Genomic DNA, 15,132 nt, shown 5'->3' on the forward strand with positions numbered 1-15,132 from the left:
GGAGGCTAAAATAGGACTGAAACTAGCCTGTTCTAACATAAATGGGTGACAGGCTGAGATGGAAAATTTTCTCAAAGGCTGGATTCTTGATGCACAAGGCCTTGTTGGCGCCTTTACGTATTAACATATTTTCTGCTAATAAAGATGAAATTATTATCTTTTATTATTAAAGATAATCTTTACTGATGTAGGTCAGAAGCTTAAATCACTGACATGCTGTCACCTTGATAAATATGCTTAGAAGCATCTAAGCAAAACATATGATGGAATCTGTCACTTTTTAAATCATTTGTCCATATTGGTTAAATAGTAATAGGTGTCATAATTCTGTTAAACTGACAAAGTTCAACTACCATACTGAACAGGCCATAAGCCTGACAATCCCTTAAATTAAGAGTTTCTAGACACCACGTTTCTAAATTTGGTCACTTACCCACTGTCATTTTGTTTCCAAAATCTGAATAGAATGTACCACTCAGTTTTCAAAATGGTTAGCAGAAACAACATGTGTATAAAATTGTCTCTTAATTTTGTGACGAGTTACATATCAAAGTTGTGTTTCCTCCCTCGTGTCTTGTCCCATTGTATTGCTGAAGCTGTCTTTTCGGCTGGGTGCAATATTTGGAACATAAGCCAATGGATCAGGTCGGATCAAGTATCTATAAAAAGAAATTATAAACTCTTATTAAAAAGACTTGGCGTGAGCAAGGATAAAATAAGTGCATGCAGTTGTGATGTTGAAAAGATCTGAGGAAGACTGAGACTTATTTTGAAGGTACTTAGTCTAGTTCCTATTGGGTAACTTGGACACTTGGGTAACACCACTCATTTTAGATGCTAATAATAAAGCTTTTCACATTTTGTCTGCCTAGACATCATCTGTATGTACTAGGCATAGCTAAACCTTAATTTTGACTGACAGCTCCTTTGCCAGTAACTCTGTATTTCTTTATGTATCTCCTTTATTTGTTATGCCTTAAAGAAGGGACAAGCAGTCCACAGAGTCATTTCTAAAATAATTTTGTGAGAAAACAATGGACAATTCTTGTCACTGTGCTCAACAGATAAAAAGCCTGATGCTGATAATCTTGGTGTAGGCTGACAGTCTGGAGGTAGACCCTTATTCTAAGGACTTCTACTATATCTGAATACTTGAGGAGAATGCCTTATGAGTTTGAACCTAAGTTTGAGATGTTTAAAATAACTGCTTTTCTTAGGATAAGGATGAAAGAAAGTAAGAAAAATGGAATGCAGGATACCTAGTCCACCTAGATAGACTAGGTAATAGTAGGTGAATTTACAGGTTAAATATTAGTACACATCATACTGTGGAGTTCCATAACAATGAAAATAGTATTCCAAGTAATTTCAACAAATTTTATGATAATTTTTTATGATAATTGCCTTTTGCTGTTTGATACAGTCAATATTATGCTATGCTTTCATATACTGCAGTGCTACAAAGCACTATGAAGATTTTGTTTTATTATCAGGAGTTTTAGTATCAAACAGCTTTCCTCCTTGTGAGCAAGCAGTGTGGTGGGTCAGCACTGATGTGGAGGACCTTGCAGTCCTTGTTAGTACAGCAAGGCAGAGGCAGAAATGGCTCAGGATCTTAACACAGGAATCGCATCGGACTTCAGTATGAGACAAAGCCAGATAATTATCTAAAATTTTTGACTTTCAAAACTTTCTTAATGGTTCAAATTTGTGTTTACTTTTTTCTTTTTTTTTTTTTTCATGTAGTCTGCAAAATTCCTGGTAAGCAAATGAAAAAATTTCCTGTGTTAAAGTCCTGCCATTTGTATTTGAATTACCTTAAGCATGAATATCACATGATATTCCAGGAAAGACTGCTGTTTACTGTAATGATCTTTGAATCTGTGTAATAAAATCCCATTTAAAAACACTGATTTTGAAGGGTTGATCTTTCTATGAAGAATAGGTAGCTAAATTATAAGCAAGAATTTAATGGGACTATTCATTCTGTTAAGATAGCCAGCAGACTTCGGTTAGATTATTTTTTAAATACAGAGTAAGAGGAGGATGAGACAATATGGAGGTAGGAGCATTACTAACATATGTATTGTATATTCATATGTGTATTTTGAATATATACATATATGTATACAATTAGGCATCTAGTTAAATAGAAGTCTACATATTTTTTGCAGGTGCATGGGAAAGCTTGGGGTTCTTTTCCAGAAGAAAGATAATAAAATAAAGTCAGGCAGAAATTGCAAAAAAGAAAATTTTTTTGTGCTTTAACTTACACTATATCGTTCAGCTCTAATCTTGTATCTGGAGAAGGATTGATCAGGATGTAAGAAAGGGTGTTCTGATGATCATTCATTTCATCTAGAGGACAAAACAAAAACCATACCAAGTTAATTATATTTACAAACAAATGGTGAAAAGTATGATTTCTAACAAACTAATTTGATTAAATATCATCTTTGGTTCATAGAGCTGCCAAAAAATGTCAGGTGCCAGCGATTTCAAATAAGTTTAGCAACTTCTTTTGAACTGTACTTGCATTGGAACTATCTGACATAGCATCTTTTGAGTTATCAGCTCTCAAAATATCCTGCTTTCTTTCTGAATGTTTTAAAAACGTTCTTTTGCGTTTTTTCTTTTCACTCATAGCAATTCTGAATGCAACCCACTTTTAGTGTATTTTACCAATCTGCCATGCAGCTTATGTTAGTATGTGGGAAGTAGGAACTTCCATCCTCAGTTGGCATTGAGTTTGAGTGACAAGCAAGGTTAAATGCAGCTGTACAGCATTCTCATCTATTTCCAGATTTGGTCAATATAAACCTTTTTTTCCTTTCCTTATTTATCTAGTAAGCATTTTCCTTTTTATCACCTGTGGCAATGAGTCAAAATGTGAATGCTGTATAAATGGAAATTGGTATTTATTTCTTGCATTTTTAACTATTCTTCTAGTGGTATGTTGCAAATGAAGGCTGACAGAAAACATTTTTTTTTTTTTAAGGTTTTTGCCTAGTCAAGTCTCGCTACACTTTCATAGCTGTCATGGCAGTATCCTTCATATAGCTTTCTCTTGGTACGCTTCCTGGGGTGCTGCAATGAGACTAGCTTTAATTTGATAGGACTAAAAAGGAGAGGCATTTCTTCTGCGTTAACTTCTCACTTCATTATTTTAGGGAAAATGATTTGAAAGAGAACAGCCCCATTCTATTTTGAATGCACTTCCTAAATCTTTTGTTAATGAAGTATGCTTAATATACTGTCTTTAGGTTGAAAATTACTGTATTGGGTATTTTCTAGTATGTGTAATTTTTCTACATGCTTGTATCACATATTTGCACCACCGTCAGTACTTCTGTCTAGAAAACAATTAGATAAGCTCACATAGACTCTTACTATAGATGCAATTATACAGCTAAAATGGTGCTTTACAACATAGCTTATCAGTAAGGTAAAACTGATGCAAAGTATTGTAACTAGTTATACAAGCACCTGTACGACCATACTAACATCATCACACCTCTGCTAGAGGTTTGCATAGTCAAAACTGTGTTGTGTCTCAGTTGGCTTAAATGAATCCAGAGTTAATTGAATTTAAATTTGGAGTTCTTAGAGGTTATTAGGTTATCAATGTAAAAAGGACACTGAAGATGTGAAATTGGCTTTAGAGCTCATCCCTATACATGGAGATACATAAGCAACTGTGATTTTTATTTCCTGTTTAGTTTGTTGTTTTTTTTTTCATTGTTCCCCACACATGCAGAGAGAACGTACTGAACTAAGGAGTACGTTCAACTTCTGCAGGGAGCTAACTGGAATGATTGATTCCTGCTAGTTCAAAAGAACAGTGAGATTTAAAAATTTCTATTCCAGGCTCAATATGTAGTGGGATGAGTGGAGAGTGAGCTAGCTCTGAAGGGGGGTGAAAGGCTTCTGAAATTTCTTTCTGAATGTGAGGGAGAGTGGAGAGATGGCACTGGGAATGTGGCAACCCAGGTCTGCAGCTGACTGCACCTGTAAAACTGGTTTGTGGTTCTTTGAAGGTTTTGGTTGGTGGTTTTTTTTTTCCCCAGAATGTGGGTGTTCCTGGAGTTGTAAAAGTAGAAGCTTTCTTTATAATGAGGTGCATCTGTGAGAAAATAGGGAAGTGATCGTGAAAATGTATGAATCGGGGCAGATAAATGCAATCAGGTGAAGCATTTACCTATCAAGATTTTGCTGTTCTGCAGATGGTATATAATCTTCCTAAATTTAAATAATGAAATGAACATTTACTGTTAGCTTTTAACTAGGATTTTAAAAGAAAAGCAGGAATACAAGTTTTCTTGTTACTAGTATAAATACGAATCAAACTTATAAAACTTATTTGTGGTTGATCAAATGTTATTGTGGCCTGTGTCACTCCTGGAAAATATTTAGTCCCGAATCTTCCTGCAGAGAGTCATATAGTATCCACAAAGAAAGCAGGAATACTAATCATCCAGTTGGAGTGTGGGCTAAAGAGCTTGTATTTACATATCTAATTTGTAAAGATTGAGCAAAACTATAGCCCTGTGTTCTGTAGCAGCCTTCTCTCACAATTAAGTTGATTTGGTATCAATAGCAACAATAAGAACTACTGTTGGGTAGTACATTGCTATTGGTGTCAAAAGATGTTTGACCCTGCATTAAGAATGTATGTAGTTAAAATGGACAAATAAAAATATCCATTCTGCAGGAAATACCACATTTAGCTTCAGTTAATGAATATTTTAGGAATAAGTCAAATTTAAAAATAATTGTGTTGAAAAGTGACAGGGGAATGTTTATATATTCTGCATACCCGTATCCTATATGCTAAATACAAATGTGGCTGACATGCTGCCTTCTGAGCTTTCCATCTGAAAATAGGAACAGGTTACAACAGAATTGATTTAAAAACACTGCAGCAAGTTTATCTCAGTAAAAAAAGAAAAAACCCAAGACAAACAAAAAAACAACCATCAAAACAAAACCCAAAAACAAACAAAAAAACCCCACCAAAGCAAAAACCAAACAAAAACCAAACCAAAACAAAACCATTATCGTAAATTTAATATTTTGTTTATGGCACCCTCAGTTCTTACAAATAAGTTCATCTTGAGTAATACTAATGTTTTTATTAATTTAAAGTACTATAGTAATCATACCGTATCCTGCTGGGGAAAGGCCCAGGTGCTTCATTCTGTTTTTCACAAGTTCAGCAAGCTCCTGTCTTTCTGACCTCTTGTACAGGTTCATTCGCTGCTGGTTTATCTTCTCAGCTGTTTTACCAGAGTGTCTTGGTACTCTTCTGCTCAGCCGTCGGGCCCACTGCATGCTTTTTCGTCGCAACAAGGGATGATCAGACTGATCACTAGATGTTGAGTTACGGTGATTACTACGATAACTGATCTGTTCTTTGGTGTCTTTTGTGTCTTCCCATTCTTCCACACTGATAGAAATTTGAGACTTGAAAGGAAAATGACAAAAGAGATTAAGGGCTTTAAAAAATTAAAGTAGATTAAGATGCTCTCTCCTCTTTTCAACAGTGCAGTTGAATGTGTGTTTTGGTTGCTGTGGAGCTGAGGGGATTCAGCTGTTCATACTTAGCAAGTGTTCCTGAATTGGGCACCATTTACTAGACCTTGACTTTTTATGTAAAAAGCTCATTTATGACATAAATACATTTCTCAAGTGCAAAAGCAGTTAAGTGTTATTTAGTGCCTGATTCCATTTTGATTCCGAGAAGAACAACTCTAGCCTTCTGATACTGCCTTTCCTGAATCTAGGAATCTGTTCCGACTTCTCCACTTTGTTGTAAATGTAGGTGATAAGGATTTACTGAGGTGGCTATTCAGTTTTTACAGTGCCTGTTGAGAAAGGTGTGCAGGAGGGAAAAATTAAACTGTTCAAAGACAAACCCTCTTTCAAAGGCAGCACCAAAGCATGCCTGCCAGTGGCAGCTGTTTAATACACGAAGATAAAAGCCCAGCACAGAGTACTTCTGTGTGTCTCCCTTTGTTTTAATCAGTCTCAAACTTTCTTTAAAAATACTTTCGTAACTATCATTAATTTATTTTGAGGTTTGGTTGCTTAATTTCTGTTCATTTAACTTCCTTTTTGCATAGCTTGTAAACCTGCTGTATGAGAAGCATAACTGATGATATGGTGTCACTACTACTACATAGTAGTAATTGATCAGCTTACGTTTTATGAAGTGTATATATTTTTTTTGAGATTTCTTGAAACAGAAACATGGTGAAATCTCTGGAAAATACCAAGGTGTGTATTAGGTCTTTACATAATCACTGATACTTTTACTGGGGAAATAATTGTATGTCACACATGAAGTGAAGAAACATTTGCCTTTAAACCTTTTTTTGTTTCAGGTTGTGGTTTTGTTTTTTTGGGTTTTTTGTTTGGTGGGTTTGTGGGTGGTTGTGAGGGGTTTTTTTTGTTTTGGGTGTTTGGGTTTTTGTTTTTTTGTTTTTTTTGGTTTGTTTGGTTTTTGTTGTTGTTGTTTGTTTGGGTTTTTTTTGTTTTTGCAAAGGCAGGTTCCTGTCTCCAAGTATGAGACTGTGTGCCCAAATAAGTGTGATTGCTCACTTGTGCTGCTGGACATCTGTGACTCACAGGGGTTTTTTACTTGGGAAAGGTGCTCTAGTAGGATGTTTCACACCCTTATTTAAACACTAGCTCAGGTTGGCCAAGACGTGTCAGGAGTGGGAATGTAGTCATGAACACATCAGTGTTCGTATTTGAGATGGTCAGGGTGGCTGTGAGTATGGTGGTAACAGCACTACGACACCAAATGTCAGTTAGTTTCTTGGATCTTTGTTCCCTTGCCTTGCTGTTCCCTGGGAGCTAAGTGCATAAAATACGAAACAGTTTTAATGTGCAGATTCATCTATTCTGTTCTGAAGCAATGCCTTATTTTTATCTAACTGCCAGTTTTACTTTAAAATAACTTTAGTGTTCTGTATGCCAATAGCCCTTAATTGCATCTAGGGTTCTAGGAATGCTTTTCTGCTCCAACAGCTGCCTGAACCGTTAAGTACAGCCGCATATTCCTCCTATGATAAACGGGGATTTTTATCCATTAGCATTTAAGGTGTTCAGGATCACGGCTTTCACCAGACTGTAAAGATGATCTGCTGATGATCTGTTATCTTCAGCATTCAATAGGGACAGGGCCAATGGGGACCAAATTCTACTGAGCTTTTTTGAAAGTCCCAGTCTGTCAGCTTTCAGATTTTTAATAAGATGTTTGTGTCCATAACGGTGTTGCTTTAAGCTCTATTTACTGGAGTATGATCCATTGCGTAGTTTCATTTCCTGTAAGGATTTTACTCCCAGGGTTTAACCCAGTGTACTGGTTTTGGCTGGGATAGAGTTGAGGCTATGTTTTGGATTGGTGATGGAAATGGTGTTGATAACACAGGGATGTTTCAGTTATTGCTGAGCAATGCTTACACAGTGCCAAGGCCTTTTCTGCTTCTCGCAGTGCCCTGCCGGTGAATAGGCTGGGGGTGCACAAGAAGTTGGGAAGGGAGCACAGCCAGAACAGCTGACCCCAGCTGTCCAAAGGGATATCCCATGCCATACGGCACTGTGTTCAGCAATAAAAGCTGGATGAAGATGAAGGAATGGGGGAGACTTGCGGAGTTACAGTGTTTGTCTTCCCAAGTACGCATGATGCAGCCCTGCTTTCCTGGAAATGGCTAAACTACCTGCCTGCCAATGGGAAGTAGTGAGTGAATTCCTTATTTTGCTTTGCTTGCACACGCAGCTTTTGCTTTACCTGTTAAACGGTCTTTATCTCAACCCCCAAGTTATCTCACTTTTACCCATCCCACTGCAGGGGAGTGAGCAAGCGTGCTTACTGTCTACTGGGCTTAAACCATGACACCCAGAAACAGGCAGACAATAAGCAAATACTTACTTGTGAAGCCATTTCTCGTGACTGACAAAGGAAGGGGAAAAAGAAAACAAAAGAATTTAAACACAAGTGAATCTAAAGAAACAAACATGGACTGTTTAACAGGAACCACAGAAAAATCAGCTACACAGGTAGTAAGGAAGAATTCATATCTCCTTTTTTATGAAATGGAAATGGTTTGAGTCATAGGTGCAGGGCACTGAGAGGCTGGCTAGATTTGCTTGTTATTTAGTAACTAGGTCACTGACAACTTGCTTTATATTTATCTGTCAGAGTGAAGTGAGGGCTTCTCATTTGCACAGTACAAAAAGGGGGTGTCAAAGGAGAAATCGTACATATAGAAATATTAATATTGGCATATTTTGTTCTTGTGACTCAAGTTAACCATTAACTGACAGCTTTCAAGTGTTTGCAATGCAAATTGAGTTCTATATGTCTGTTTAAACTCAAATTGATATACACATTGGAGGTTCTCTGAGTTAGAAACTTCCAAATTACAGTTAGAACTTCATAATTCCTGAGAAAAATAGCAATTTACAATTCTCTAACCTCCATTTTAGAGATCTCATCCAACAATATTTTAAAGTTGTTTCTGGATTAATATATTGAAAAGCTAAAATGACAGGAAAATGCCTTTAACTTCAAAAGAAACAGTTTGCAGAAAGATTACAGCTTTCAGCACCTCTGCATTTGTAGGTATCTACCCACAAGGTCACAGAAGCAGAGCTAGATGTCGCTCTTTTGCAATCTGGGGAAGAGCCAGGTTAGGGAAGATTCCCCTTCCTCTCTCTAGAGGGGAAGTGTTTCACAAATGCTCACCCACTAAACAAGAAACTGCTGAAGTATTTAAGTATGAAAATACCACTGGGGGTCTGCATTCAGAGCCCTGAGCTTTTTAAGAAGAGTAGCAAATGCTTTTACTTCACTTAATAAACAAAGACAGTGCTACTCTTCCACATTAGTCCAGTACCTGACAATTTGAAAACTTAACTAAGAGATTTCCCTGCCCACCCCTCCCCTCTTCTTCCTCACCTGATTTAACTGAAACTCTTTATGAGATGACCTGTGAAAGCAGGAAGTAATAGTAGAACTCCTCTTACCTATTGGACAGTGGCTTCCAGGCTGGTTTCTGTGTCTGACTGTTTTAACAAATTGCTGCTTTGTAGAAGATAATCAATAACTATCTTAAACTAAATCTGGGACTGGTCTGATCAAGTATTCAAGCACTTGAGCAGTTGTATGTGTACAGGCTTCAGAGGCTCCCAATCTTATGGTAGAATTGTGAGTTTAGAGTTAAGTGACTGATGGTCCCAAACCTTGTTTTCAGAAAAACATTTGAAAAATCTTTAATTTATCAGTTAAGCTTGCCTCAGAAGACTTACTTTAGTACATATGCTTTCTTCTTCAAGGAATAATTTTGATGGGTTATGTTAATGCTGCTATATTTAAAAAATTCAGCTGACATTATTGCAGTGGCACAGCCCACTGGCTAAGCTGTAAAGGCCACCTGTAGAGGTATTGGTGGTCCACAAAAAGAGACACTAGTGAACTTGGTCGAATCTTGCATAGCTTTTTGTAACCCTTCTTTTTAAATTAACTTTAAATGAATGTTTGTACTTCAAGATAAATCTTGCAGTTAAGCAGTACATGGCTTTATGTTTTATAACATTTTTCTGAAATATGAAAGAAAATATTAATTGTCTGTCTTGGAAATCAGTAAACTATGTCTGAGTATTTCAGAAGAAAGGAGAAACTTGGTGTTCACTGTTGCATTTTAGAGCTGTATTTGAGCCATGGTTTAATGAGATGGCAGTAGTAATGGTCACATAAACAAATGGCTTAAACATAACAGAAATAAAAGCTGCACAAACAAAAAAATGTATGTTAAATAGTCAGGAAAAAATATTTTTGTCATTATATATATATAGGGAGAAATGTGTACATTTATATGGCAGACACATAAATACATATATAAAAAAAATTACCACTATTTGGTAGCTAAACTTAGAGAAATCCCATAGTACTTCTAAATAACATTAATTTATTCTCTCATTGCCCATTTCTAGCTAGAAATTCACGTGAATACTGAAATGCCACCTGTTTTGAGATATAGCGTTAACATTCTTGTCACACCTGATAGAGGACCTGGACATACAGCTTGTTATGGATACCGTCATTAGTCACCACATGCATGTTAAGACTAGAGCTAACTATCCCAGCCTGTCCTATCTGCACCTGAGCTGCCCCTTGTTTTTAATCAGTCAGTGCTCTGTAGGCGAGCACAGGAATGAAAGTTAGTACGGAGACTGGCTCGGGGTATTCATGAACTCTGGGGCTGAATGTGAGCCCTGAGTTAATGTGGCCATATACATGTCAGCAGAAAGAGACCTTCAGTGGGTTACTGGAATTCTGTGCATTTGCAGACATGGCATTCACAATATTCTTTAAATAAGTGGTTCCCATTCTTATGAGGACCAAAGAATGTTGTATACTCTGTACTCAAATCCAAAGAAAAGTATAGTAAACTGACATACCTCAGATGTTGTAAGCTTTTGGGATTCTGTCCTATAGACTCCAATTGGAATGTCTCCTGTAGAAGAACAAAGTTTCTGGTATAGTCTGGCATATGTCCTAATCCATAGATCCTCTTCTGTGATTCTCATCTGAACAAATAATAGCAGGAAGGAGGACTTTTAACTCTTGAGGGCTTATCACTTGTTCACTATACTACTCTTGAAAAAATTTTAAAACTGAACACTAGCTGGTAATGGTCATATTGTAGCATTGCGCCTTTGCTCCACAACAAATCTGGAACTTCTGTTGAGTTTGTAGACACTGTTTCTTTTGTTCTCTCCCTGTTTGGGAGATATTGCAGTGCAAATGGTTCAATCTTATGAAATTACTTCTGTTCTTGTTTAGAAATTACTTTAAAAGTTATATGGCATCCTTCATCCAGTGTTCATATTTGACTAAAATATAAAAGAATGAACTAAATATTGGCAGCAGTAAGAAACTGGTGATGGACAGACTGAAGACCGTGCGAGTATTTTGAATGCAGCCAGATAACTGTTCACTAGACTGCAGGCTGAATATATGGGGAGAAGGGAGTGGAGGAAAAATAATACACTAAGCATAAATGGCATAAGAAAGTCTTAAATTAATCTGAAGTATTTCACTACTATTACACTAGCTTTATTTCAAGATATATGAGCCCCTTTTCAGAGATTCAACTGTCTTGCATCCACTCTAACAAAGCTTAATGATTGACCAACAAATCCATAATTGGTTTTTATTTAAACAACTTACTTAAACCATCATTGATAACTTTCTTTTTGAGAACAATATCCTGTAGTTCTTTATAGTTCCCAGAAAGCAGCTGCTAAATAACTTCTATTCATCTGTTTGCCACGTGGTATGTGATGGGTGTGGGAGAAAACAGAAAGGCAGGTTTTATTTTTAATAAAAAACAAATTTTTATGATTTTTTTTGTGTGTATATACATATAAAAATAGATATTAAAAAAACCCTCTGCATTGGGGAATATTGACATACGTGATAACAAGACGACTTTTTGACACTTAAAGTAATTTAATACATCTTATCTTTATGTAAAATCCAGTTCTGCGTTTTTATTGCCCATGATGGAAAGAGGTGTTGTGAAATAGCATTGTGTGTAAGTGCTAGCCAGGCTGTACAATATAGGTAGTGCTTCCTGTTTTTTGCAGACTTAATTTTTAAAATTGGTTGCTGAACTGCCATTATTATTTCATATATAATGTACTTTTCCTGTGTTTTCCTGGGGGGAAAGGGAGTGGTTTTTTGCTATGGAAGTAACTAAAAATGTGTATGTTTCCTATCTGATTTTCTTGTCTTCTTCCCTGGTGAAAAAGGCGACAGATGGCCTTTCTTGGACTTTCACAAAAGGAAGTGCTGTACAAAGAAAGTAGAGGTATTTGCAGACAGTACAGAATCTTCTCTGATACTCTGTAATAATTTTTTTTAACAACTTACAGAACAAAGAAACCCAGATCCTGGTGTGGTATCAAGTCCCAGCAGAAGTCTTGTGATAGAAATCATATAATCTTTCACAAATGACTGCAAGATTTTTAACAGGAGAGACAGAAAAGAAAGAAAAAAGTTTTAATGAACAGATGAGCAGGTAACCATTAGCACCATGTGTGAATTTCAAAGAAATTGTACATCTGTGTTTACAATCAATCTCTTTATCTTTTAAGTACCTTAATTGCTGTAGAAATAGCTATCCCTTTCTTTGTGCTGTATCTACTTACATAAAATAAGTTTTCTTATTTGATTCTGCATATGCATACAATGTACACACAGGATTCAAGGAGCTTAAGGCATAAGGCACCATGAAAGCAAAGATTAATGCAGATTTAAGATCAATGGAAGTAAGGTGTTAGCCTTATTAGGTGTGAAATTATAATAATGAACTCTTCTGTGCAACAGAAATGCTGCTGTATGTTAGATGGGTCTGCAGTACTGAGTAGTGGGTAATACTAAGGTGAGACTGCTATTATTTTAATTCAAATGAGTCATTTGCCTTTGTCAATACATCTATTTTTTTAAGGGTTTATCTGCCTTATCTCAGGTCAGGCTTGTTCCTCTGCTAACAGAAGTGTTTTGCTGATTGGTTAAAAGGTAGAAATTAAGCTAAATGTAGAAGTGTAGGCTAAGACCAGGAACAGACATTGGATCAGCTAAAATCACAAATATTTCTCCTCCTTATGAGTTGGGCTGCTGGAATCAGAGGGCCATGTGGGTGCTCTGTTAACTGTGGTAAGACTGTCCATTCCCGCCTCTTCTTAGGTGTAGCAGGGCAGCATTCAAGGCAGGCTATCAGTCCTTGTTGGAACACAACTTGCAATTAGCTGTTTTGGCTTAATGCAAATATGGAGCTAGGAAATAGGTCTTAATAAAGAAATACCATACAAAGGTGTTATATAAACCTGTTAGAGTTATAGCACCTGAATTTGTCTAAACTCAGAAGCTAGACAGATTTAATTTGATACATAATGATTCAACTGTTTTAATTTTTGTACTGGTAACCTTCCAGTTGTGATGGGGTAAATGCCAGTGAGCATCTTCTTGAAAAGAACAGAATTTTTTGTAACCTCCACTTATTTGTTATCTTGGCTGCATCATTTATGCTATGGAATTATCATTAGATTACAAAGCGTGTTCACAAGATTTGCTAGACCAAGTTTTCATTTTTCAGTCAGTTTCTTAAAGATAATTCAAAGGCTTTTCTTTTGGCCTAAAATAGGATACCAGATGAACCCTGCTGTTTCCCATGTAATTTACTCTGTTCCTTGTATGCAGAAGAAAAAGATGTCATACAGAAAAGGATGGGACCATGAAAAAGAACAGAGAGATCTTGCTGTCATAGTATTTGTAACTTGGAATAAGAAAGATGATTCTAGAAAAATGACAGTTCACCTGAGCAGTAGGAGTTCAAAGAAAGAATGGGTGGAATCTGAGTGAGAATGAGTGTGTGTGGTTTTTTGTTTTAAACACTTTCTAGTGAATGGTTTTACTCTGTCAAGTCATAGCATGACTGATCATGTCTAGAAGCAAGTATAAAATATTGAAGTTCCTTATGTGCTGGCAGGATGACAGATCTGTTTCTCTATAGGTGTCTTAATCTACTTTTGTCAAAGATTTTACCATATGTGATGCTGATATTCTGGGACATGATTAAAAACACGTTTCTAAAGCAAAAACGATTCTTTCTAAGACATCTAGAATTTGATAAATGGCTTTACATTTTTTGGCTTATCTGCTTTTGGTACCTGTTCATATACGTGACTGTTCTATATGTTAATGACTTTTGGAGAAAAGCTTAGCTCCAGGAATTTTTCTATTAATGTTGAATTTGCCTTCAGGGAATTTATTTGGAAGTAGAATTGAGATGAGGGAACACATTTCATGCACCAAATTACCAAGTAAACTAATTTTCATGAAAGAACGTTTAGCACCTGAATACAAAAGCATCCACAAGCTACCTCTAGGGTGTAGGCAAAGTATGTAGCTGCTTAGGTGAGCAGACTACATGGGCCGTGGTGGTGTTGCTGCTTATTCTGCGTAGCTAGATCCTTGAAGGCTAGTGCTGTGGGCTGCTGCTTCGGCATCCTGATGTATCAGGGTGTGCAGAAAGGTGGTCATTGCTGAGGAGCGAGGGCAATATTCTCCTCTTTTTCCCACCCTGAAACCAGCAACTACTACCTTCATTTGTCCTGACCCCACATTTTTCTGATATATTGTTTCTTCAACTGTCTGAGGCTGTTGCCCTTCTCTTATCCCCACTGACTGCCATCGCTTCTTTTTGCATGAGGAGCACTGTCCTGGATTCTTGGGCAACAAGGTTCAGTGCTGCCTTTTTCCCCCCCACTGTTTCTTTGTAACCACTGCATGTATTTCTTATTAGGGCCAGAATGGGTCACCTTAAGATATAATGACTGGTCATCTGGAGGTCTGTTTGACATGAGTAAGAGGACGGGACACAATGAAGTAACTGAGGCCTCTATCAGCAAATGCAGATGACTGATAAATTACTCGTAAAAGTAATCATGTTAATTTTCGTGGTTAGAGACGCTACTTTGTGGGAATGGGTGCTGTCTTTTTGTTGCAGGATACAAGCGTTATTAGTCTCTATAATCTGTGTTTTATGTAGGCCTTATCAAAACTATTCCACTTACTGGACTGTGGAAACGTTCACAAACAGTATTATATTCTTTAACAACAGAATTCGTACAAGGACAGGGTGATTTTGGGGTTGATAACTGAGCTAGTACTGTCATGTGGAACATGCTCCATTATCTTTTGCCTTTGATTGTTCCTGGTATGGACATGCACGTTAATGGCTTACATGTGGGAAAACAGAGTCATCTAATAATTAAGCACAGTAAAAGAGGTGGTAACAATCTGTGTTAAGTCAAGTCACATTATTGTTCATTGTACCTGATAAAGCAGCGTATCCAACATACTGATGCTGAAAACCCTGCCAGCAGCAAAGGGCAGTCGAAACATAAATGCCAGATTAGATCCCTTCTCCCGCTCTTTCTGTTAAGGAATTAAAAGATAGAAATACTTTTAGGGCTGGTTTTGGAAGGACTATAAAAAAACATCAATATAGTTTCTTTCTACAAATATGTAGGATCTTTCTTCAGTATTTACAGTTT

The 15,132-nt window shown here is 36.8% G+C and overlaps 1 protein-coding gene across 2 annotated transcripts in view; it reads right to left on the reverse strand.

Annotated features, from left to right (window-relative positions):
- Positions 1–547: 547 nt before the first annotated feature.
- Positions 548–15,132, reverse strand: part of KCNT2 (potassium sodium-activated channel subfamily T member 2) — a 141,929-nt gene continuing 127,344 nt past the window's right edge. Inside the window, exons 21-27 of one of the 2 annotated variants that reach the window (XM_068406327.1) lie at positions 14,912–15,013; positions 11,945–12,028; positions 10,468–10,596; positions 7,937–7,957; positions 5,163–5,463; positions 2,274–2,358; positions 548–659 (exon numbers count right to left, since the gene is read on the reverse strand). In XM_068406327.1, coding sequence (XP_068262428.1) covers positions 548–659; positions 2,274–2,358; positions 5,163–5,463; positions 7,937–7,957; positions 10,468–10,596; positions 11,945–12,028; positions 14,912–15,013 — 834 coding nt within the window. The remainder of the gene's footprint in view (positions 660–2,273; positions 2,359–5,162; positions 5,464–7,936; positions 7,958–10,467; positions 10,597–11,944; positions 12,029–14,911; positions 15,014–15,132) is intronic. The other variant, XM_068406326.1, reaches the window with a different exon arrangement.

Source organism: Nyctibius grandis, chromosome 8, assembly GCF_013368605.1.
Source record: "Nyctibius grandis isolate bNycGra1 chromosome 8, bNycGra1.pri, whole genome shotgun sequence".
In the NCBI taxonomy this organism is placed as follows: domain Eukaryota; kingdom Metazoa; phylum Chordata; class Aves; order Nyctibiiformes; family Nyctibiidae; genus Nyctibius; species Nyctibius grandis.